This window comes from Rana temporaria, chromosome 5 (assembly GCF_905171775.1).
Source record: "Rana temporaria chromosome 5, aRanTem1.1, whole genome shotgun sequence".
Taxonomy (NCBI): Eukaryota; Metazoa; Chordata; class Amphibia; order Anura; family Ranidae; genus Rana; species Rana temporaria.
In genome coordinates, this window is record NC_053493.1 from 171,658,787 (window position 1) to 171,685,553 (window position 26,767).

At 43.6% G+C, this 26,767-nt stretch overlaps 1 protein-coding gene across 1 annotated transcript in view; it reads right to left on the reverse strand.

Moving 5' to 3' along the window:
• Nucleotides 1-26,767, reverse strand: part of ANKRD33B (ankyrin repeat domain 33B) — a 125,361-nt gene that overhangs the window by 11,956 nt on the left and 86,638 nt on the right. Inside the window, exon 3 of the mRNA XM_040353392.1 lies at nt 7,096-7,225. Within this exon, the coding sequence (XP_040209326.1) occupies nt 7,096-7,225 (130 nt within the window). The remainder of the gene's footprint in view (nt 1-7,095; nt 7,226-26,767) is intronic.

The following is a 26,767-nucleotide window of genomic DNA, read 5'->3' on the forward strand; positions in this document are numbered from 1 at the left end:
GAAGTTGTGGAAAGAGATTAATAAAAGGTGGGCAGCACTCACAACAAGGAGATTTTTAAAGTAAACTTATATGGGATTGATAAACATATTGTTTGTATTGCTTTTACAATGCTGATGCGTTAAAATAAAAGTATATGTTGTGACCATTATAGAACTCCGTTAAAGACTAGTACCTTACTTTGTCTAGCACTGCAATATGTTTCATTTTGGATGTTTACCAAGCTTTTTTTTAGATGAGTAGCGATAGCTAGCATATGACATTTTTTTTTACTTTTTTTTTTTTGGAAAATTATGGTTATGTGATGTGATGTCATTTGCTTGCCAAGAGAAGTTGAAAGCACATAAATGGTCGCTGAGATCAAAAATGTAATACAGCAAATAAGCTGAGTAAAGTATTTTCAAGTGTTTTGGAAGTGTTTGAAGAAAAGAGAGTTCATTGTTTTCTTATGGCTGGGGGTTTGGAAGGAGGTTGCTATGAATTGTGAATGTTGGTCAGTAACCATAGGTGTCTATTTTTTATGGCAGAGATGATTATAGCCGTATTAGTGTACTTGTGAGTACACTTGGCTGTACTAGTACTGCTTGGACCTTGAAATACCCTGAAAGCTTGTCCTGAAAAATTATATATTAGTGCAAATAAAAAGTATCACAACATTACTTAATTGTTTAAATGTTGCACCGCTAAGCCCAGAGGCGTAGCTTGAAGCTTGTGGGCCCTGATGCAAAAGTTGACCTGGGCCCCCCCCCCATAACCACCCACCACTTCCACTGCACGTGCAGATACATCCACCGCACGCCAAGATACTCAAAGTGGCTTAAGAGTTTTGAGTTTAGAGAGTTCCTCTTTACATCAGAGGACAGGGATTACTGCTGGAGAATCAGAGGACAGGGATCACCGCTGGAGAATCAAAGGACAGGGACCTCTGGCAGGTTTTTTCTTCACTTGGCAGAGCTCCTTTCCCATCCCAGCACTGTATACAGCCGCCCCCCCCCCCCCCCCCACTACACAGGGCTGAAATCACATTCTTTTACACACAGTCTGTCAGCCTTCACAGGGTGTATCTGGCTTTTATGTTGCCCTTCTGACCTGTGAAATTCTCTGGTCAGAACGGCAGTGTAGTTGCAGTAGTCAGATACATCCTGTGCAGATCGTGGCTAACTGGCTGTGTTGTAAAGGAATGTGATTTCAGCCCTTTAGAGGAGGAATAGTATAGAGTGCTGTAATGGGAAAGGTTCTCAGCAGCCCAGCATAGTATCCCAGAGGGGGTGGTCAGGGGGATTTGGGGGTGCATTTAGATCTGGGAGAAAAAAAAACATGTGACACAAAATCTGGAGCCTGCAGCCCTTCAGGGGCCCCTCAGGAGGTGTTAATGGATTTGTTTTAGCAATTTCTAAAGGTTTCTCTGTCAGTGTTGGCAGGTGTTGGGGGGAAGGTCACCTCCCGGAGGTGTGTGTCTTTTCACCAGTTACACAGAGTCCCAGCTGGTGACTAGGAGACACTGAGCGGTGTCTTACCTCACCAGTGATATCGGTCTCATTGTGGCTACAGAATGGCACTCTCCTGCTCTTGCCTCGCTAAGCACGGTTACCATTGTATGTTGCCAGCACACAGCACAGACACGTCCCCATCCTGGGCTGTTCTCACCTCGTGCTCCTCTCCATTCAGGAAATGCCTCACAGCTTCTCAGAAAGCAAATGAGATCCCAAAAGCAAACATTATTTATTGCAGCTTACCAATTTTTAGATGCGATAGCAGCATTTGTTTTCTTTTTTTATGTTTTCTTTCCTTTATTTTCACCTGGTCAGCCAGTAAGTCTGTTGTTTTCTAACAGAACAAGCTCTCCTGCAAATGTATCAGTTGAGACAAAGCATTTACCTCTGATAGGGGTGCTTGCAATGATCAACATATATTTCTTTTTGTAAAACCTTTATTCCAAAAGGCAAAAACGTGTGGTTGTAACTGCAGTGTTAGCTGGAGTTTGGTTTACATTTTTTAGTGTATATAAATCTGCTAGTCAATCCCACACTCCCCTCCCCCCAGATTAACAATGCTGCTGTGCCCCATGTGCTTTTTCATCCAGGGTGGAGGCACTCTAATACAGGAGGCCAGATCAACAGTGCAAAATGGGGGGAAAAGGCCTAATAACTAAAACGATGTGTGCAGCCACCACATCTAAGGATTGGGAAGCTGCAATATACTACATTTCTGGCTTTGGGTCTAATACCGCTAATTGCTAATTCTATGTCTTGATTAAAAATGTATTTTAATTCTTGACAGTCCTAATGATATAATATTTATATGAATTTGTAGCCGTGATGTTTACTCACCATATTTCTACTGTTGAGTAATAATAAAACAACCAATTCTTTGTACAGATATCTGAATCAACATAAAGACCACTGCTTGTATAGAAGAGAATGATGATGACACTTTGGAATGTTGGAACATTTCTGTTAGTTATCAAATAACTAAAATCACTGCCAGGAAACCTTACCAAAGCCTTAATTTTATAAATTCATGTCTTCCTCCTTATATCCATTTCTACCAGCAGAATTCCAAATCCATACCATACTCCATATATTAATTGAAAAAAGCCCTGCAAATGAGTATATAGCACTGCAGCCTGAGTATGTTGGACCTAAATACGAGAGAGCGAGTAGGAGCTGCATACAAAATTGTTATGGATTTTTTAATTAATTTTAACCTCAGTTGGAACATAGAGGGATAAGAAGGAATCCTACTTCAAGCGGGGGTTCACCCAAAAATGTTTTTTTCTAACATTACATTAAGCTCCATTCCGACATTGACTGTACTCTGATCTTTTTTTTTTTTTTTGCCGTACATACTGTTATATCTTTATTTTCTTATGACATAAGCGTTTCTCCTGGCGCATACGGCCGCGTCACGAGTTGCCGAAAGAAGCCGAACGTCGGTGCGCAGGCGCCATATAGAGCCGACTCGCAGTCCGGCTTCTTTCGGCATCTCGTGACGCGGCCGTATGCGCCGGGGGGAAGCTTATGTCATACGTCAATCAATTAGCCTGTGTATAGGAACGCCCGTTTTAGAGAGCCCGTTGTGTGAAATCCATGGTGTTCCCGCTAGTCCCTCTGCTTTCTTATAAAAGCTGACCATACTAAGCTATACACACAATCGATAACGCCGCCACAGTGAAGAACGGTGAAGCTGTGTTTACACACAGCTCTCCCCGTTCTTCAGCTCCGGGACTACAGCGGCGATCGGGTCCCACGGTCCCGGTCACGGAGCTTCGGACCAGGTCGCGGGCGCGCGCCCGCGACCCACGGCTGGGCACTAGCACAGGACATACCTGTAGGTGCATGTGCCCAGCCGTGCCATTCTGCTGATGTAAATGTGCAGGAGGCGGTCCTTAAGTGGTTAAATGCATTCTATAATAAACAACACAGCGATTTTATTGATGTTATGCATATTGAATGTATGCTCATGGCCGTCAGAAACCAGTGTTATAAAACTACCAGAAAAACGAAACGTGGACAAATCAACAAGTACCAAGATGGTTTACACCTGAGAGTTCTCAAAGAACTTAAAGGGTAAGTTCCCCTTTACTTTTAACCACTTCCCGCCCGGTCAATAGTGAATTGACGTCCGGGAAGTGGTTTCGTTATCCTGACTGCACGTCTATTGACGTCCTGCAGGATAACAGCCACCACGCGCCAGGGGGGCACGCATCGTGGCGATCAGTAATGCGGTGTGTCTGACACACCGCTACACTGATCTTGGTAAAGAGCCTCCAGCTACCACGTGATCAGCCGTGTCCAATCACGGCTGATCACAATGTAAACAGTAAAAGCCGCTGATTGGCTTTTCCTCACTCGCGTCTGATAGACGCGAGTAGAGGAGAGCGGATCGGCTGCTCTCCTGACAGGGGGGTTTGTGCTGATAGTTTATCAGCGCAGCCCCCCCTCGGATCACTGCACAGGACCACCAGCATGCGGCCTAGGACCACCAGTGATGGGCATCCACACTGGACCACCAGGTATGCCCCCTAGACCACCAGGCAATGCCAATCGGTGCCAAGGCAGCTGCCAATCAATGCCCAGGCAGCTGCCAACCAGTGCCCATTCAAAATCCCTGCCAGTGCCACTAGGGATACCCATCAGTGCTGAATATCAGTGCCGCATGTCAGTACCCATGAGTGCCCATCAGTGCCGCCTATCAATGCCCATCATCAGTGCCACCTCGTTGGTGCCGCCTCATCGGTGCCACCTTATCAGTGCCCATCAGTGAAGGAGAAAACTTACTTATTTACAAAATTTTATAACAGAAAAAAAAGAAAAACTTTTTTTTTTCAAAGTGTTCGTTTTTTTTTTATTTGTATAGCAACAAATAAAAACCCCAGAGGTGATCAAATACCACCAAAAGAAAGCTCTATTTGTGGGAACAAAATTATAAAAATTCTGTTTGGGTACAGTGTAGCATGACCGCTGTCATTTAAACAGCGACAGGGCAGAAAGCTGAAAATTGGCTTGGGCGGGAAGGGGCGTAAGTGCCTGGTATTGAAGTGGTTAAAGGTGAAGTTACACTTTAAACTCTTTGGCATTCTCTGCTCCTTACCTCTATAAAACAATTGTAAGTAAATTAAATATTAGTTGCTGCCCACACTGTTATGTATATTCGCTCAGCGTCAACATATGTGAAAAATATAAATAAAAGTGTCGAGCAGTACAAAACAATTTTATTTCCCAATGTGTCACAAACTTATTCTCCCAATACACACAACTAACCACATGCCTTAATGTCAAAAATGCGTGTTATTCCAGACTAGTCACATAACATTCCTCTTATTACAAAATAAATAACCAAGACATGTGCAAAAGTGATATAACCTTTGAGAAATTCACATGATCGTGATGAAACCCATCAGGGCAGAGCCTAGTAATGTCATCCGCCTACTTGTTTGGAGCTGATTTGGGTGTAGATGCCTAATCCTTAAGGGTACACTTTACCTGCATATATTGATACACTTTTAAAGTGGTGCACTGCTTTTGGAGCACACTTTTGTTGTGATTGGGAGTGTTTTTTATTTATTCTAATAAAGAATATTGGTTTTAATATGGTAAAACACCATAATAGTTTTTTCCTTTCATGAGCAGAGGAACAAGGAGAACTCAGGAGTGGAGAGTTGAAGTGCCTGGGGAGTGAACCCTTTAAAGGGGACAGAGCTAAATAAGTTCACATTTAAAGATGAGAGCATATTATGAAATTGGTGGGATTCACAAATTTTATACATGCGGGGGATTTACAGAGTTTGGATACACATGTTTTGAAAAGAATACAGAGTTTGAGAAACTTTGAACTGGCTGAATATAGAGCAATATTTTGACACAAGCCACAATATTATTATTTTTTTTTTCATTATTTTTTTTGCTACAATATATGAACTTTTGTTTACTGTTGATTATTGGTTTTGCCCTAAGAGGAATGATATGTTATGGGATTAGTCTGGAAAAACACACATTTTAATATTAACGCATCTGGTTAGTTGTGCATATTGGGTACATACATACATATGTTTGTGACACATTGGGATGTAAAATTGTATTGCGTTGCGCGACACTTTTATTTTAATTTCTCAAAAACGTAGGGATGTTATAGCCAGACCATTGATTCTAATTTTTAAGGACAGCTTACTGACTGTATCCAGGTGATTGGCAAGAAGCAAATATAGTACCAGTATTCAAAACAGGGCTGAGATATATAACTGGGTACTACAGACCAGACAGCCTAACATCAATAGCATGTACACTATTGAGGGGCTATATTCAAGAATTTGCCAATGTAAAAAAAAATATCATTAATAGTAACCACCATGGGCCAGATTCACAGAAGAAGTACGCCAGAGTATCTACTGATACTCCGGCGTGCTTTCAAATTTGCCGCGTCGTATCTTTAGTTTGAATCCTCAAACCAAGATACAACGGCTTTTGGCTTCGATCTGACAGGCGTACGGCTTCGTACGCCTTCGGATCGTAGGTGTAATACTTTGGCGCCCGCTGGGTGGAGTTTGCGTCGTTTTCCACGTCGGGTATGCTAATTAGCTTTTTCCGGCGATTCACGAAGGTACGCGCAGCCGTTGCATTCTCTTACGTCGTCGCTAGTCGGCTTTTCCCGGCGTATAGTTAGAGCTGCTATTTTGTGGCCTATATTTAGACTTGCCATGTTAAAGTATGGCCGTCGTTCCCGCGTCGAATTAAATTTTTTTTTTTGCGTAAGTCGTCCGTGAATAGGAAAGGACGTAACTCATGTCGACGTTTGAAAAATGACGTCAGTGCGACGTCATTTCGTGCAAAGCACGGCGGGAAATTTCAAAACGGAGCATGCGCAGTACGTTCGGCGCGGGAACACGCCTAATTTAAATGATCCACGCCCCCTAACCGGATCATTTGAATTAGGCGGGCTTGCGCCGGAGGGATTTACGCTACGCAAAGCAAGTGCTTTGTGAATCAAGCACTTGCCCATAAAACTTGCGGCGGTGTAACGTAAATGCGATACGTTACGCCACCGTAAATGTACCTGAATCTGGCCCCATGTATTTATGAAATACTGTTCTTGACAGACCTACCTTTTAAAATCTGGGGATTCTAGTAGATCACGGACTCAGAAATAGCATGAAATACTGAGCTGCACTATGCATAGATAGAAGACTATTGACATGCATTAAAAATAATATTTATTCAAGAGAGAAAACAAATTCTTCCACTCTACAAAACCCTGGTTCTGCCACATAGTTACATAGTTTGTATGGGTAAATGAAAAGATTGGTTTTCCAGTTTAACCTGTGTGAAGGTGTGTATGTGTGTGTGTTTATGTCATCACCATTTTTAATATCCAAACTTGGTTTACCTTAGTTCACAGAATCAATGTTGTACTCAACAGATTCAATGTTGTACTCAATGCTGTAGCCAACAAATGCTACAGTTTCTCTATTTTTTTTTTAAATATTTTGATTGATGAGAAACTTGATGAACAAAGTGTTAAGCTCATGATTCATTTCCATATGAAATATTAACTGTTACTAGAAGCAGGGAATACATTGGTCCTAAAGAAGCAATACCTACCTGCTTGTGCGGCTGTTATGAGTGATGTATTCCCATCATTATCTTGCCAGTTGACATCAATGTAAGGACACTGAGATAACGCAATCACTATATCCACATAGCCTTGATAGCATGCGACAAGTAGGCCTGTCTGTAAATTCATAACAAAATGAACTTTAATTATGCAGACAGATCATACATTCCAATAGCAATGACAGGCTAAAAAATAAATTTCTTCCTGAAATTAAAAAGCTCAAATAAAACTCACAGCTAAATCTTCCTACTTGTCTTCAAAACATACAGCTCCATATCGTTTATGAATTAAATATTTAGCAGAAAGTTCTTAGCTTTCTCTTCAGAAAGCTGAAAATGCTTATCAAAATCAGTACTACAGTCACTATTTTCACATAACCTTAAATAGCATATGACAAAAGTAAGTCCATCTGTACATTTATAACAAAATTTACTTTAGTAATGTAATATTAATATTACTTCTAAAAATATTCATACATTAAATAATAATAACAATAATAAACAAATCATGATTTAAACCAACAGTTTAGACACTTGTGAACTCTCAAAAACATTTAAATCAAATTCATCAAGAACCATTAAATTATCAGTCCGAGCAGGAGAGAGTGGTAAAACGACCTGGGTGATTTATCAGACGAGAGGGTGCCCTCTGTATCCCTATCATCTTCCCACGCATGTCCCAATTGTTTATTATATATAGGACTCCAGTAAAATTATTTAAGTGGGGCAGGCGGGACACCCCAGAGTGCCCACGATTCCAACAATATTCCGGCAGACTGACTTCATATGCTTTAGAAGAGTCCCAAATTGGTCAGATACTGGCAAACTTTGGTGAACACAATTAATGGTGCTTTTCATACTCACATTGACCTGGATCATAAGATCTGCTTAATGGGTTACTACCTTCATGAGGAAATTCTTTTCACCTGAGATGTTAATACCAATTAACAGATTACTGTTAATAGCGCAAAAAAACATTGCTATGAAATGGTTGTCTCCTAGTCCCCCCTCATTTGAGGAATGGCGTCTCCAGGTAAGTGATAGCATCCTGAAGGAACAACAGATTTACCGCAATAGGGACACACCGAATACATTTTCTAAACTATGGGAGTCATGGCTGGCGGTGCAGATCTGGCTCCATTTTCACTGGTCTCTTTCAGACTATTACAGTGTGGTTAATTTTGTAATGGAGCTGAAAGTATTCCATCTACAGTATCTGACATAAGTGAGTACACCCCTCACATTTTTGTAAATATTTTATTATATCTTTTCATCACAACACTGAAGAAAAGCCACTTTGCTACAATGTAAAGTTGTGAGTGTACAGCTTGTATAACAGTGTAAATTAGCTGTCCCCTCAAAATAACTCAACACAGCCATGAATGTCTAAGGCCTCATACACACAACTGTTTTTTCCAGCAGGAAAACTGCTAGGAGAGCTTTTGGCCGGGAATCCCGGCCATGTGTATGCTCCCTAGCAGTTTTCTCGTCAGGAAAACAGATGGGAATCCCGATGGGAAAATAGAGAACCCTGCTCTCTATTTTCTCGTCTGGTTTCCTGGCAGAGTGTTTCCTGCCGAGAAAACGTCTGTATGGGTGAAAAAACACACATGCTCGATAACACTTTGACGCATGCGCGGTAGCATACAAGGTTAGTGTGGGGTGTAGCAAGATGGCGTTGACAGCATCAAATGTGACGAGACACCGGCTCGTCGTAGTCAATGACGTCACCGCGTTCTTGCCATTTAAAAGAATGGTGGGATTTTGTGTGGCCGTGTGTATACACGGCTTTTCAAGTCAAGGCTGCCAGAAGTCCCATTGGGAATACCAAAGTTTTTTTCCCCCCAAAATGGGGAATTTAAATTTTTCAAGTTCGGGTCCCATTGACATTAATAGGGTTCGCAGTTTGGGTCCGAACCTTTTCCATGTTCAGGACTACTGGTGCGAATAGAACCAGTGGTTGTTTGGCCCAGCTCTAGTCATGATTTTTTTCTCATGTCTTTATAATGGTGCTTAAGTTCTTGCTTCTCTCACTTTTTTAGCTGCAGGCATCATTTAGAATCAAATCATACAACTCTCCCACTAAACCTATTTGCCTCAAAATGTCTAAAGATGTATATATATATATATATATTCCAATAACCCAATGAAAAAAATGAAGACACATTTAAATACTCTATTTTCTGTGGCGGTGACGTTGACGCCGTCACGTCCACAAACCAGGAAGTAAAATACTTCCACGCATGCGTCAAATGCATTCGACGCATGCGGGAGATTTCTGTCCGCTGGTTAGGTGTACTAACCAGCGGACATGTCGGATGGACGGGTTTTCAGCCGACAAGTTTTAAAGCCTGCTTTAAAACTTTTGTCTGCTGGAAACCTGTCTGCTAGGCTGTACACACGGTCGGATCTGTCCGCTGAAACTGGTCTGCGGACCAGTTTCAGCAGACATGTTCGGTCGTGTGTACGAGGCCTCATGGTCTGCAATCCAAACATAATCCACTTCTATCTTTTCTCAAAAACCCATCTTTCTATCCAGCATAGACATATCCCAGATCTTTTTAGGCTTGGTCTAAAGCAGGTATAACATGTTTACACCACATGATCCTAAATACAACAACCCGTCCTTTCCCAGACTTATGCAAGGCTTTTGGGCTCCCCCAATTAGAAATTTTTTGTTACCTTCAAAATAACAACTATTGTATTCCTTTCCTAAGCCTTGACGGTTCCGTAGATGATTTTACTAAGTTTGAAAATATATGCATGAAAGACACACGGTGGACATCCTAGCGAGATGCACTTAGGAAAGCATTCGTTTCACAAACGTATTTGTTGTTATGGCCGCATATTCTGTGCAATGCTGGGCTTGCTGTATTCTGACTTGACCCCTTTATACTTATTCGTTACCTGTTTGAGATATTGTATACTCTGTTATTTATGGCTGTTACTTGTAACTTACTTTGGCAAATAAAGGAATTAAAAAATATATGCATGAAAGACCCTCATGCCAGTGGTCTCACTATGTGGTTAAATGGGAAAAAAATCTTGATCGAACTATAGATGAAACAAAATGGTCTGCAATATCAAATCTTTTTCTCCTAATGTGATAGATATTGAAACCACCTACAAGGTACTCTTGTGCTGGTATTTGGTTCCTGCTACAATAGCTAAATTTGCGCCTGATTACTCAGGTCTCTGCTTTTGTGGCTGTTCAGAACAAGGAACATATATACATATGTGGTGGAATTGTTTTATTATAAAAAAAAAATCTGGAAAAGGTATTTTTACTCGCTTCAGAAATGTTTAAAATGAAAAAAAATGCCAGATCCAGTAATTGCCTTTTTAAATATAAAACCTGATTACATGACTTGTAAACAATTGAAGTTATTCATACAACTCGATGGCTGCGAAACAGACAATAACTGAAGCACGGAAAACTCCCTTACTAAACATAGCAGAAACCAAACACAGGACAAATCGGTCATTGTTGCATGCAGAAATGGAAGCCCTAGGTAAAGAAAATTTGAAAGGATATGAAGATCTATGGAAACCATGGGTCACACATTGTTTACCTATAAACTTTGACCACCAGGTACTCCAGTCATGGTAACTAACATTAAAACTATAATACCGCGTACACGCGATCTTGGATGGTTTTTCTGACGGAATTCCGCTCTCTTAACTTTCGTCTGTCAAGAACACTGTGATTTACAACACTACGACGAGCCGATAAAATGAAGTTCAATGCTTCAGAGCATGCGTCGGAATTTTGCGCATCAGAATTGCTACAGACGATTGGATTTTCCGATAGCATTTTTTTCCGTCTGAAAATTTGAGAACCAGCTTTCAATCTTTTGTTGGCGGAAATTCAGACAGCAAAAGTCCGATAGAGCATGCACACGGTCGGAATTTCACATCGGACTTTTGCTATTGGAATTTCCGATCGTGTGTACGCGGCATAAGGATAGATTATGCCTCCGGAATACCCTTGCCACCTCACTGTCCCTTACCTCTCAACCCCGCCGCACCCTTTCATCTAAAACTGCCCCCACTCTCCTCTCCTAATCCCTTCTCCCCTCCCTAGCACTAAATTACCCCCCTCCACCCGATCGACCCCCCTGTACCCCTCCAAATTCCTAAATCCCGCTACAAATCGAAGGGAGAACGCAGATTTTTGGTCCAAGGACCACGGCTCTGGAATGCTCTACCCACTACCATCCGCTTGGAGGAAAACCATCGGGCCTTTAGGAAAAAACTAAAGACCCACCTCTTCTGAAAGAAACGGTACGACATTGGATGCCAAGCGCCTTGAGGCGATTAAGTTCGCATTTGCTGCGCTATACAAGTTACTCACTCACTCACTCACTCTGTAAACCCGCAGCCAACATCATTAGCCGGCATCCCTACTCTTCCACTTCCGCCGGCTTCAGGTGATACATGGGGCTTGGGGGGGGGTCTAGATGTGTATCCCTGCCAGTCAAATTGCCACCCCCCACAACTGTCCTCCGCACCCCCCGATCCATGGGCGCTCCAAGCGGCATCTTTCCTTCCCCTCCCTCTGCCTGCATCTTCTCCCTGCCACTGACAGCTGATATATTGTAACTGCGAATGTTACAATCCATCAGACTGTCATTTCCTGAATGAATGGAATCTCTATACAGATTCTCATTCAAGTAAAGTGCCTTACTCTGTCTCAAAAAAAGATGTATGGCAGTCTGTTTAGACCCGATATCTCACCAAAGCCCCCCCCCCCCCCCCCAAAAAAAAAATAATTATGACTGTAAAAATTATTGGGGGTAAAAAAGTAAAAAAAAAAAAAATAGCCATTTCACACTTCGGCCAGGCTTCGGCGGTGAAGCGCCGCTACTTTTGCAGCACATGACTGTAAAAAAAAACTTAATAGTAAAAAAACAAACAAAAAAAACATAGTAAGACTCCCAGGTCCGCCCGCACTCACCCCTCCATGGATACCTCAGCTGCTCCTCCCGGTCAACACGATCTGTCCTGATTGGCCAGAAGGAGAAACCGGAAGATGATAGCGAATATTAATTCGCTATTGTCACAACTCACAAGTGGGTGGGTTTGGGGTGCAATGCTATGTGCCCGAGCAAAACCTTTTTAAAAAAAAACTCATACAAACGTATGAGTTCGGCGCCCTGCAGGGGAGCGGCGCCCCAGCACCCCTAATGGACCGGCCGCTCCTGATAAGACCCCTTTCACATGGAGTGGACTCTGAAAAAGCAGATCCACCTGCTCAGTGGGGGAACTGTCTGCTGATCCCCACTGAGCAGGTGGATGACAGGTCCATGTCCGCTCCGGACACAGACACAGCTCGCTATTCTTTATGGGACGGTCGGATGGGAATGGACTGCCTGTCCATTTTCCATCTGCTAGATGTATAGGGGAATGCCAGGCCCAAGAAGAAGCAAGCAGCCTGTTAAATATAGTGCTAAATATGGATGATAAAAATATGCATAGCAGCCATAGATAGCACAACTAAAGTGTAATAAAGTGATTTGTGCAACAGGCTGTTGCACAAATCACTTTATTACACTTTATTTATGATATCTATGGCTGCTATGCATATTTATATAATCCATATTTAGCACTATATTTAACTAGCTGCTTGCTTCTGCTTGGGCCTGGCACACACGCACAATCGCACATGATGATGACGACTTAGGCCGCGTACACACGGTCGTTCCAAACCGATGAGAATGGTCCGACGGGCCATTTCCATCGGTTCACCGCTCAATCACCATCACCATCGTTCCAAAAAACGATCAGGTCAGAACGCGGTGACGTCAAACACACACGACGTGCTGAATAAAACGAAGTTCAATGCTTCCAAGCATGCTTCGACTTGATTCTGAGCATGCGCGGGTTTTGAACCGATGCTTTCTGTACTAACCATCAGTTTGGACCGATCGGGCAGCGGGCCATCGGTTCGATTTTAAAGCATGTTTTAAAATTTTGGACCGATGGGCTATACACACGGTCGGTTTGGACCAATGAAACTGAACCTCGGTCAATTCTCATCGGTTTTGTCCGACCGTGTGTACGCAGCCTCAAAGTCATCATCATGTGCGATTGTGCCTGTGTGCCAAGCAGAAGCAGCCAATCAAACATAGTGCTCTTCTCCTCTCCCCCGAGAGACTCCTGTAACCTGCCTGCAGTCCTTAACTGTCTCCTGTACCATGCCTTCAGTCTCTAACTGTCTCCTGTACCATGCCTGCAGCCCCTAACTGTCTCCTGTACCATGCCTGCAGTCCCTGTCTCCTTTTTTCAGAGATCATTGGCATCTCATTGGGAGGGGTTATATGGAGGGGAACTTGTTCTCATTGGTTGTGCCAGTGTCCAATCACCTCTGGTGAACATACAACCCACCATGTAATGACTAAGGCTAAGTGTCCCGTGGTGTACTCAATAAAAAGGATTTTACAGGTAAGCTGTTATTAAAAATCCTACTTTTCCATCCGTCTGGGGGATCGGATTGGGTGACAACGGACTCTACAGTTCGTCGTCATCCGATCCCCCATAGGGGAGAGCGGTGCTCCGACAGGTCGGTCCCTGCACAGTGTGCAGAGACAGACCTGTCATCTGCCGACTCAGCGGACATACCCGCCCCTTGTGAAAGAGCCGTTAGGAGTGGAATATCCTTGGTGGTGGATCTCTGTGCAAACAAGTTTGATCTCTATAATTTGAAATCGAGCACTTTGAAGTACTGTTATTTAAGAATCACCTTTTTTCACCTGTTTAAGCACATTTTCTGGGACTCTTTTTCTGTTAATATTTTTTGATATTTAATTTTTATTTATTTTTGGATATTTTTTGTTATTTACCTTTATTTAGTATTTTTCTCTGTATGGATTGCATATAAATATTGTTCTTTGAGTTTGATTAGAATATTTACAGGTTGCGCTTTTATAATGTTTTCTGTGTATTTTTAGAAATAAAAGACAATAACTGGCCTTTTACAGGCACTTCATTGAATGCATGCTGGTTATATGGATGGAAAACCTTTTAGATCTTTTTTTGAAGAAATTAATAACAATATTTATGGCTTGACGTTTACCTCCACATGGAGTCAGGAAACAGTCGATTTTTAAAATCTCACCATATTAACAAATGGGGATAAAATCTATACAGAAACCTTCACAAAAGACAGATAGCAATAGTTACCTGCCCCCTAGCGGTTGCCACTACCCTAAATGGGTAGGCAACATCCCAAAAGGCCAGATAATGAGAATGAAAAGAAATTGTAACCTAGAGGAGAAGGTTTTTGAGGAGACAAGCAATAAACCGACAAATTTGTTAAACAGGGATATAAAAAGACGCAATAATAAAAAAAAAACAAGGATAAAGTAAGGAAAATTAATAGAAACCAGATGCTGCAGAGCAAAAATAGAAACCTCAAAAATAAATCCACAGAATATGAAAAGACAGACTTAAATAAAGAATTTCCAAAGCGTCCTAAATTTATCTACAGAAAAGCCAAAGCGTTGAGATATAGGATAGTGAAAAGAAAATGTTGCGCAGACATTTGGCATTTGTAGTTGAACACCAAGAAGATCAAACTAAGGGGAAAGTAATACTGGGAGTATGCTATAGGCCCCCTAAACTGAGGAAGGAGGGGGAGACGGACCTTTTATCACAAATTAGATTAGCAGCAAGGATGGGAGGTGTCATCGTAATGTGGGATTTTAATTATCCAGACATAGACAGGGCGGAAGGAGCCGTGTATTCGTCTGAGTTCCTAAATGTCTTGCAGGACAATTTCATGGGTCAGATGGTAGACGCACAAACTATAAACAAAGTGTTACTAGACCTACTGATTACCAACAATACAGACCTAATCACAGATGTGGAAATAAGGGGCAATTTAGGAAACAGCGATCGCAGGTCAATTTGTTTCAGTATAAATCACACAAATAGAAAACATGAGAAATACAAAGACACTGAATTTCAAAAAAAACAACTTCCCTAAATTGGGATAAAATCTTAGGAACAAAGAACAAGGAGAAGAGATGGGTTTGCTTTAAGAGCATATAAAATAAGGGCATTAGCCAGTGCATCCCATTGGGAAACAAATTTAAAAGAGCGAACAGAAGTCCTGGATGGCTTAACCCCAATGTAAAAATCAATATAAAAGCAAAGGAGAAGGCCTTCAAAAAATACAAGACTGAGGGATCATCATCGGTATTCAGACTTTGCAAAGATTGCAACAAGAAATGTAAGGGTGCAATTAGAGCGGCTAAGATAGATGGAGTAGGACGCGGGTAGAAGGAGCTCCTCTTGCTGAAACTCCTGCCTATCAGCCTGTGCACCTATTTGGGTTGAATCTTGCCCACAAACCTGTCTGGTGACTCCGGGATTGGAGTGGACTATGTCGCCACCGAATAAATCATCCGCCGCGGTGGAAAAGCTGGCATGAGGGGGACGAGGAGCAGGCCAAAGATGGCGCTGATGAAGCTCCGGGGGAGGATTGCCATGCTGCGGAGACAGCCAAGGTGCTGGAGGCTATAGCTGCACTCCAGGGCACCCTGACGGCGAAAATAGACGAGGTGAAGATTGTTATATCACTTATGCGACAGGACCTGTCTATGGTGCGGGACAGAGTCACTGAGACGGAGACTCACAGCAGTGCCGTGGAGGACATATTACACCCCTTACAGCAAGCCACAGAGGACATGCAGGGCCAAATTCACCAGCTGCACTCCCACCAGGACGAAATGGAGAACAGACTCCGCCGCTGTAACCTACGTTTCATAGGACTGCCGGAGCGGGCGGAGGGCAGAGACCCGGCAGAATTTTTGGAAAATCTCCTTAACAAAGAGTATGGGCGAGAGGCTTTTTTGGTCATGTTTGGAGAGGGCGCATCGTATACCAGCGAAGCCCCCACCTGAAGGAGCACATTTATTGCCAAATTCCTAAACTTCAGGGACAGGGATAAAATTATGCGTCTCTCCAGAGAGAAGGGAAACATGCGGATGGGGAATGGTCACGTGGTGGTTTTCCCGGACTTTTCCAATGAAGTTCAGGGGAAGAGATCCCAATATCAAGATGTAAAGCGCCGCCTTCGAGTGCTGAACCACAAGTATGCAATGCTGTTCCCAACCAGGCTCAGAGTGGAAAAAGATGGTCGGGTACAGTTTTTTGACACCCCTGCCGCGGCTGGATCGAAAGGGAAGGCCGGTGTAGCAGCAACCTTGGCTGAATGTGAGTACTGTTCCCTGGAAGGATTTGGGGGAGTCTCTCCCTCGCCCCCTTTGCCACATGCCTGAGGCCCCGCTGTAGGGGCCACAAATAAGCTCTATGGGCCTTCCCTTTGGTGGTTTTATTAATCTAAATTTTTTGGGGGTTTTTATACGTTTTTACTCTTTGCGGGGGGCCCCTATGTGTGATGGAAGCTGCTCCCTCCGGGCTTGGGGGGAGACACCAGAACTCTTAATTGTTGCATCTCTGTACCGCGGCGGCCGTGTTCGTAATACTGTTGGAACTGTGGTGTGGGCACAGAGAAATGCATGCTGGATAGCAGGAGGAGCGAAGGCCTGAACCTTTTAGGAGTATTGTTTATTCCCCGCTTCGAAACCACGCGTTGTTCAGTGAACAATCGCCCCCATGGGAATGACTGGCTTTGTAAAACCATGCTACACACCGAAATCAAGATTTGTGCCTCCAGTCAGAATCTACTGCTGGACGTTTTTTGCTATGTTTTTCCTTTTTTTTGGGGTATCAGATGCTCATACCAGGTTGTGGAGGTGATGGACTGGGTGGGAGGGATGTTGCCTGTTGGCAGGGTCACCGTTGTAAATCTGTTTACGTTACTGTAGAGATGTGATGAGGCTACTATCATATGTTGATATCAGCAATGGAGACCTTAATATGCATGGAATATTGCTATTGTCCTATTTTATCATTGCCCTGCTGGTCCGACTAGTTCATTTCCAACTGATGATACCATGACCTCAATTAAATTCGTGACGTGGAACGTCCAGGGTGTGAGAAAAAAAATTAAGCGCATGGCGGCTCTCACATATCTAAAATCGCAGAGAGCTAATATAAGTGCATTGACCGAAACACATGTTATGGGTCACTTGCAGTCTGCTCTGAAGCGCCCTTGGGTAGGCTGGGCTTATCGTAGCACGCACACCAGCTTCTCTAGGGGAGTTTCATTATTAGTAACAAAGGCCACCCCGTTTGAGCTGATATCTCTGGAGTTGGACCAGCAGGGGAAATATTTGTTTGTACATGCCTGTATTGGTGGAATGCCTGTTTTGTTGATAGTTTGCTATATCCCTCCCCCTGTAGAGTTCGGAGGTCGTCACTGCGGGCCTGGCATTTATGGCTAGGCACCCGACGGTACCGGCTGTATGGATGGGGGATTTTAATATGACTATGGATCCTTTTATGGATCGCCCGGCACAGGCCTGGGGGGTCCAGACAAACCAGACTGAGCCGCTTGCTGACGGAATTTGCCCTGATAGATGTGTGGAGGCAGCGGAACCCCCCGGCCCGGACATACACACGTCACTCGACAAGGCACGCTACTATGTCTCGCATAGACTACATTATAGTCTCCGCATCACTCATGCCAAGAGTGGTGGGGGCTGGATTTGCGCCTAGGGCCCTGTCGGACCACTCGCCATGTTGGGTGCAGATGTCCCTCTTGGGGGAGGCTCCTAAACGTGTGTGGAGACTCAAACCATACTGCTTTGACGGATCATGACAGTATCGAGCGAGAACTGAAGTATTTATTTTCTGAAGGGCAGGGTTCTAACTCACTTAATTCCCAGTGGGATGCGTTTAAACTTCATGCGCGTAGAGTGCTGGATACTAGGATAAATAGACTCAAAGCATCCTCTAAGGTAGTGGTGAGCATGTCCGAGGATACACTACAGAATTTAGAAGAGACTTACAATACACAGCCCACTCCTGAGAACCTAACTAAGGTGAAGCTACAAACTAGGGTAGTCTCACAGCTACATATGGAAAAGGCCAAACAGCGCATTTTCTTTTGTAAAACATGGGTATATGAACACGGGGAGAAGGCAGGGAAGATGCTGGCTTACCTGGCATATTTAGAGGATAGACCGCCGGTGGTGGTATCTCTGGCTAAGCCAGACGACTCGGTTGTCACAGATCCCCCGCGGGTAGCGGAAAGGTTTATGAAGTTCTATGGTGACCTTTATAGCTCCCTATGCCAACACACGCCGCAGGAGATACAGGCATACTTGCACACGTTACACTTTCCAAGGTTGAGTTTGGAACAAGTACAGGCACTAGAGGCACCTATCACCACACAGGATATTGCCACAGCAATATCACAACTGGCTAAATCCAAGGCCCCGGGGCTGAATGGCCTGCCCCTGGAGTTCTACGCGGCATATTCCAAGACGCTTGTCCCTAAACTGAAGGCCCTATTCCATTCCATATTTGACTCATCAATGCAGAAGCCTCAGATAATAGTCCTTCCCAAGCCGGGTAAAGACCCACAGTATCCAGAATCATATAGGCCTATATCTCTGCTGCCAGTGGATATTAAGATCTTGGCCAAAATACTATCATCTAGATTGAATACAGTTATTCTTTCCTTGATCCACCCAGGTCAAACTGGGTTTATGCCGGGAAAGAATACTGCGATGAATATCAGAAGGTTGTTTATGAACATCCAAGCCCAGCACGAGAATGTGGGGACCAGGGTGGTGGTTGCCCTGGATACGGCCAAGACATTCGACTCAGTCGAGTGGCTGTATCTGTGGGAATGCCTGAGATGCTATGGGTTCGGCCAAATTATATTAAGTGGGTAAAACTTCTCTACCAGACCCCCAAGGCTAGAATTTTTGTTACTGGATGGCTCTCAGATCAGATTTCCCTGGAACGGGGCACGAGGCAGGGGTGCCCGCTGTCGCCACTACTATATGCCTTGGCAGTTGAACCATTGGCTATTGCCATTAGAATGAGCCCGGAGGTGACAGGTCTCGGGAAAGGAGATGATTGGGAAAAGATCGTCTATATGCAGATGATACGGTCCTGTATCTGGCAGATCAGGGTCCCTCATTGCAGGCGGCATTGAACATCATAGAGGAAGTCGGGAGGTATTTGGGCCTAATGCCGCGTACACACCATCACTTTATGTGATGAAAAAAAATGACGTTTTTAAAAACGTCACTTTAAATGACCATGTGTGCATGCTTCAATTTTATGTGTCGTTTTTCACAACGTAGTTTTTTACTTCACAGAAATTGACCGTGTGTAGCAAAAAACGACGTTTAAAACAACGTTTTTACACCCACGCATGCCCAGAAGCTAGTTATGAAGCGAGCTTTAATGGAAAAAAGTGGTGAACGTAACCTCGCTTTGCTAGAGCATTGTGAAAAAACGATTGTGTGTAGGCAACTTCGTCTTTGAAAATTGAAGTTTCAAAAACGTCGTTTTTTACTTCACAGAAAGTGTCGTTTTTTTTCATCACATAAAGTGATGGTGTGTATGCGGCATAAGGATCAACTGGGACAAATCTCGGATTCTCCCTTTAGATCAGTCCCCCCCCGCCGGTGATGTCCCCAGAGTTACCCTTGCAGAGAGTGGCAGAGGTTAAATACCTGGGGATGAGAGTTACAAAGAACCTTAGAGACTATGTCCCTCTTAACGTAGAACCTTTGTTCGACACTATCTTATCTAGAACCCAGGTCTGGTCGAGGTTGCCCCTAGGGGTAATGGGCAGGATTAACCTAGTAAAAATGATTTTGCTACCCAAAACTTTATATATGATTTGGCACGCCCCCTTCTACATACCGTTAAAAATATTTAAACAGATGGAAGCAATTCTAAATTCTTTTGTGTGGGGCTCGGGACGGCATAAATTGGCTTGGCATATACTTAAGAACCCCACCCTGGAGGGTGGTTGCTCCCTCCCGGATGTGCAGGATTACTATATAGCGTCACAGCTTTGCCACCTGTACTATTTTAACACATCTGAGTCACAGAGATATAGGTCGTTAGTTTGCAATAAACCGGGCAGCCCCTTTCACACTCCCACTCAGGCGGTGTTCAGGAAGGGACACAGAGGTTGTAGGTCATCCCGTTTTAGTGCGGACATGTTGGTGCACCACAAAAAAGTATGGGATATAGCCCTCAAAAAACAGGACCGGTCCCATATTCATTCCCACACTCCACTGTGGGACAATGGATGCCTGCCCGAGCTGAGCACAGTGCCGGATCAACGGCTATGGGCGGCATATGGGGTACTGTACCTGTCCTTCTCAGTACTTAGGGAAGAATCTTCACTCCCACCACAATTCCTATTTAGATATCTACAGCTTAGGCATGCGATCAGAACGCAGTTGGCCTCTATCACTGTTGACTTACAGACTCCGCAGGTGCTGAATACTATTTTTGGATCAGATCCGACCAAGCTCATATCTAATATTTACTACATTATCCGACAGCATAGGATAGGTAGGGTATCACACGCAGCTAAGGTGAAGTGGGAACAGGACGTGAGGACACAGACTGGGGTGAAATTTTGGAGGGGGTCAAGACTGCTTCCCCCAAAGTTTCGGATAGATTGACGCAACTATATATCATTCACTGTGCATATCTTACGCCCGCGAGACTGGCGAAGTTTCAATCCACAAGAAGTCTTTTGTGCCCCACGTGCGAATTAACTGCTGGCTCATTTTACCATTTGATATGGCACTGCCTGGACATGCAGGCTTACTGGCTACAGGTGACACGATTTCTTCATGATAATATGGGGTCCCCGGTAGGCATGGACCCAAAGCTGTGTCTTCTGGGTCTAATACCAGATATCGAGGTAGATAAATATCAGGCTATCTTTATATATGAGACACTATTCCTGGCCAGGAAAGTAGTGGCTAAGGCCTGGATGCAGGCGAGGGCCCCATCACTGAGTGACTGGAAGAGGGAGGTGAACGCTACCCTGCCATATAGGAAGATGATTTATATTCATAGGGGGAGACCACAGAAATTCTCCAGTGTGTGGGACAGGTGGCTGGAGGACAGTGAAACCTGTACTGTATGAGTCACAAGAGAAAGTTTACTTTTGTTTGAGGGGTGGATGTGGGGAACAGGTGTGTTATTCAGATAAAATGACTGAAATGGTTATTTTTGATCCATAGCGGGATATGTTTGTCTCCCTTCGTTTTATTTCTTGTTCCTTTTATTTCATCACCAATGTTTCTGTTTCAATGTTTTTTATTGAAGTTTTTACAAAGAAAAGAAATACAATCTTGAGTTTAAAAAGAAAAAAAAAGAGGGGGGGGGGGGATTAAAATACAAAATGTAGGCAAGGTTCTGAGTCATCCTAACAGTGAATGGAAACCTCCATAGCAGCCAAGTTGCAAACTAGAGTCATTATGAAGTGGAGTAAGTAAGACGTCTTCAGCCCTAACAATGACCTCAAAACTTGTTTGAATTTTCACACATGGGCTGGATCTAATACCGTGTGACATTTAGAGATAGATCCTCCAACCTTTAAAGATCAACATTAGTCATCCATAAAGAATTATTTAGACAAACAAATATTTTAGACGCATCAATTAACTGCTGTACATATAAGCAAGGTGAGGTAAATGGCTGTGTAGTAAGATATCCCCACCACTCCCTGAGATCAGAATACATTCCGTAGATCACCAATGTTTCTGATATACCCAAGCATGTTTGAAAGTGTACATGTTATACTGCAGGCCTGACTTATGATGTAAGGATGTAACCTGTCTTTAATTACTTGGACGATGTTGGTCCACTGAAATGTATATGTGTGTACCTTGTTTTCTGGTTAAAAAAAAAAGATAGAACACGGAAGACACATAGCGGAGGAGAGCAAAAAAAAAAAAAACAAGAAATTCTTTAAGTATATTAACAGTAAAAGAGGGAGGACAGACCATATTGGCCCATAAAGAATGAGGAAGGGAATCTGGTTACAAAGGATGATGAAATGGCAAAGGTATTGAATTTGTTCTTCTCCATAGTCTTCACAAGGGAATTGGGGGGGGGGCTTCAGTAACCAAAACTGTAGTGTTTATCCTCATGAAACATCACAGGGAGGAAGAGGACATAATTAGAAATAGACTTGAAATACTTACCATTAATAAGTCACCAGGACCAGATGGCTTGCACTAGGGTACTAAGGAAACTCAGTCAAGTAATTTCCAGACCATTGTTCCTCATTTTTTCTGACAGTCTACCAACTGGAATTGTACCAGCTGATTGGAGAAAAGCCAATGTAGCACCAGTATTTTAAAAAGCTGATGTAAGCTCTTGGAGGGGATGATAAGGGACTATATACAAGATTTTATTAATGACAACGATATCATTAGCAGTAATCAGCATGAATTCATGAAGAATCGTTCTTACCAAACCAATCTATTAACCTTCTATGAGGAGGTGAGCTGCCATCTAGATAAGAAGGCCCATAGACTGGATTTTACAAAAGCATTTAACACAGTTCCTCATAAACCCTTACTGTACAAAGTAAGGTCAGTTGGCATGGACCATAGGGTGAGTACATGGATTGAAAACTGGCTACAAGGGCGAGTTCAGAGGGTGATGATAAATGGGGAGTACTCGGAATGGTCAGGGGTGGAAGGTGGAGTTCCACAGGGTTCTGTCCTGGGACCAATCCTATTTAATTTATTATAAAAGTCAAATAATATCTGCGCTTGGTAAGTGAGAAAATTAAGTGATGTTGAGTGATATGAAATCATGATTATGACCTGCAGCTGAGCACTATAACCCAGATATTGGGCACCAGATAGCAATACAAATAATAAAGTGCAGCGCTAGGTTGTGCATAAAATGACTCTATGCATAAATATTGTGTATCAAAAATAAAGAACAAATGTGCAAAACAATCCAATACATGTGCAATATGACCTATATCCAATAAAGTGCAACTGTGCAGTGCATGAGCAATACTATATAAAATCTGAAAAAATGCAAAATTGTGCTCTTGACTATTTGCAATGAACCCAAAATCACATACAGAACGCACAAGCGTGCTAATGTGCAATATAAGTGCAAAAAAATGGTTAGTATCAAGTTCATATATTGCTGCAATCCAATAAAAGTGACTTCAAGTGCAATGTGGAACGTAGATCAAGTTGCTGACACCGTGATACCCATCACCTCATTAGGATAAAAGGCTTACCAGAAAGCCTGCGACCTCCGTTACTCAGGGGGGTCAAACAGCGCTTAGTAGAATCGAGGATCTGCTAATGGAATACTCTGGCTTTTCCCTCTGGAGAGATCCATAAACATCAGATGAAAGCCCAACAGCATAAACAGCAGGAAGTCATGATATGCTAAAGAAAGAAAAAAACTCCAATAGTCTAGAGTATCTTCCCAATGTGTTTTATTAATAAAAAAGGGGGAGGGGGTGCAATACTGCATACATAAAATCTCCAATATCTTCTTGCAAGGAAAAAACACATACAGGTCCGTTGTATCAAATCGTGCATGCGCAGAACATGTGTGCATAGCATCCTTATTTAATTTATTCATAAACGACCTGGAGGATGGGGAGAACAGCTCAATCCCTGTATTTGCGGACAATATTAAGCTGAGCAGGGCAATAAATTCTCCGCAGGATGTGGAAACTTTGCAAGTAGATCTGAATAAATGAATGGGTGGACAACTACATGGCAAATGAGGTTTAGGCTAGGTTCACACTGCTGCGAATTCAAAATCGCGGTAAAATCGCGGCTGCGGTTTTGCCGCAACAAAACGAATAAAGGGACTGGAGGATATTAGTTATGAAGAAAGGTTACGAGCACTAAACTAATGCTCTCTGGAGAAGAGACGCTTGAGAGGGGATATGATTTAAATTTACAAATAGCGTACTGGTGACGCCACAATAGGGATAAAACATTTGCCATTCATTAAAATTAGAAGAAAAGAGGTTTAACCTTAAACTGCGAAGAGGGTTCTTTACTGTAAGAGTGGCAAGGATGTGGAATTCCCACAGGCGGTGGTCTCAGCGGGGAACATCAGTAGTTTCAAGAAACTATTAGATAAGCACCTGAACGACCAAAACATACAGGGATATACAATGTAATACTGACATAAAATCACACACATAGGCCGGACTGGGAATAAAAACCAGCCCTGGAAATAATTTCATACCAGCCCTATAGCATTATTATACTAGCCCAACATCATAATGTCATTCATTTCTTGTACATAAAGGGGAAAACCATGCATTTTAAAGCACATTTGAAGAGTGTATTATATATAGATAAGAGAAATATGGAATTTACAAACAGCACACATTTTTTACTGGCAAAAATCATGTCATTTACTGGCACATTCACATTTGAAAAAAAAGTACCTAAAATGGCAGTTTTCAGTGCGAATATCAATATTTAAGCTATAAACATGTAGCTAAAGCTATTAGAAATGTGTTTAAGTTAAACAAAAGTCAAAAAACATATTTCTCCATTTACATGATGGTCAGATTAATATAACCCAGCCAGCACAGAGTTCCCCCATTTATCAGGAGTCTGCAGGATTCCCCTTTACAGTGCAAGGGAACTCTGACATAAAGGGGAACATTGCAGATCATGATCTAAGTGAGAAGGCCCATTTCACACTGGGGCTGGGGGCGGGAGTAAAGCGGCGCTGTTTTTAGCGCCGCTTTACCGTCATTTTGCGGCGCTATTCGGCCGCTAGTGGGGCGCTTTTAACCCCCGCTAAGGGCCGAAAAAGGGTAAAAACCAACCACAAAGCGCGATATGCTGGCAGTATAGCCGCGGTGCCCATTCATTTCAATGGGCCGGAGAGGTGGCGGAGCAGTATACACCGCTCCAAAGATGCTGCGAACAGGAAATTTTTTAGCATCCTGCCAGCGCACCACTCCAGTGTGAAAGCCCTCTGGCTTTCATACTGGAGTGTGAGAAGAGGCTCTTTCAGTGCGCTTTGCAGGCGCTATTTTTAGCATTATAGCACCTGCAAAGTGCCTCAGTGTGAAAGGGGTCAAACTCTGATATAAAGGGGGGCACTGGTGACCAGAGACCCCACTTATTTTAGAGTTCACTGCATTCCCCTTTACATCAGAATGCCCCCTTGCAATGTAAGGTGTAATCCTGCAGACTATGATGTAAAGGGTAACTCTGGGAATGTGGGGAGGACTCTGATGCCCAGAGACCACCTTCCGCAGAAAGAAACCACTAAGGTAAGGGGGTTTACTGATATAAGGGGGAAACCTTTATATTAGTGCCCCCTTACAATATTGTATTGACTCCTCCTCAGACTGGCCTGGCGGCTCTGTCACTGACCTCCTCTCAGTTGCACCGTGCAGGGCTCAGTCAGCTGGCTCCAGCTTGGTGGCTCTGGTTTTATCCCATAGTTTCCTCTCCACAGTCCATACATGTCTGACTTCTCCCATGACCCCCATCCTGGCGGCACTCCCACTCTTGACTCCTCTCCAGACTGCAGACGTGATATAAAACAAGAGATGGTACAAGAGAGTTCAGAGGCTATGGATTGTACAGGAGAGATCAGAGGCTGCTGATGGTACAGGAGAGGTCAGAGGCTGCGGATGGTACAGGAGAGGCCAGAGGTTGTGGATGGTACAGGAGAGGTTTAGAGGCTGTGGATGGTACAGGAGGGGTCAGAGGCTGCGGAGGGGGGGCAGGAGGTCAGAGGCTGCGGAGGGGGACAGGAGGTCAGAGGCTGCGGAGGGGGCACAGGAGGTCAGAGGCTGCGGAGGGGGGGAAAGGAGATCAGAGGCTACAGAGGGGGGCCTAGGAAGAGGCAAACGCCAGACGAGACCTCACTGAGCGGCCGCTTTCCCGAGCACGGCTAGCTTCAGTACTGCACTGGCGCATGTGCAGTTGCATGTCGGCCCCAAAAACAAGGAAAGGACGGTGGGTAACTGGACCCTGGGATTTTTAAATGGTGTTCATTCATTAATGTACTGTTACACAAATAATAAAATGTAACATGTTTATTTAAAGAGTAAAAAACAAACAACAAGCAATTGTAAGAAACCATCCATGTTGGGTATATGACTGTTTGGCCATACACATAAAATGGCTGCATCAAATCTAGATGATCTTTTGATTCTTTAATGCACTTTAGTACCCGGTGCATTGCCATGAAATGAGATTTGCCATGGGATGAGATGGTCCGCCTCCATCACATCCTATTGGCTCACTCCTGTCACGTGACATATTTAAACGTCAAGTATCGACGCGAACATCAGTCTCAGCTAGGCTATCATAGGGAGAGGATCTCCTCTCCCTGTGATAGCTGAAGCTGCACGGAGCTGGTGCACGGAGCTCACATGGCCTCTGTGGCCCGATTCCGAGAGCGGAATCGGGCCACAGAAGCTCATACATTTACTAGGCTAATAAATGTTCTCCTTTATTACAATGTCAGGCTAATAAATGTTCTCCTTCATTACAATGTCACTTCAGGATCTACAGCGATATCGGGATCCCTCTGCCCGATAGCGCTGTCATGCCTCCCTGCTAGCGCGATAGATCCACAGCGCTATCGGGATCCCAATGCCCGATAGCGCTGTCAGCGTGCCTCCCGCCAGCGCTAACTACACCCCGCGCCCGCAGCTCTACTCCCCATCCCCCGTTAAGGCTCAGGGAACGGGGAACAGAAAGTAGAGCATCGGGTGCAGGTAAAG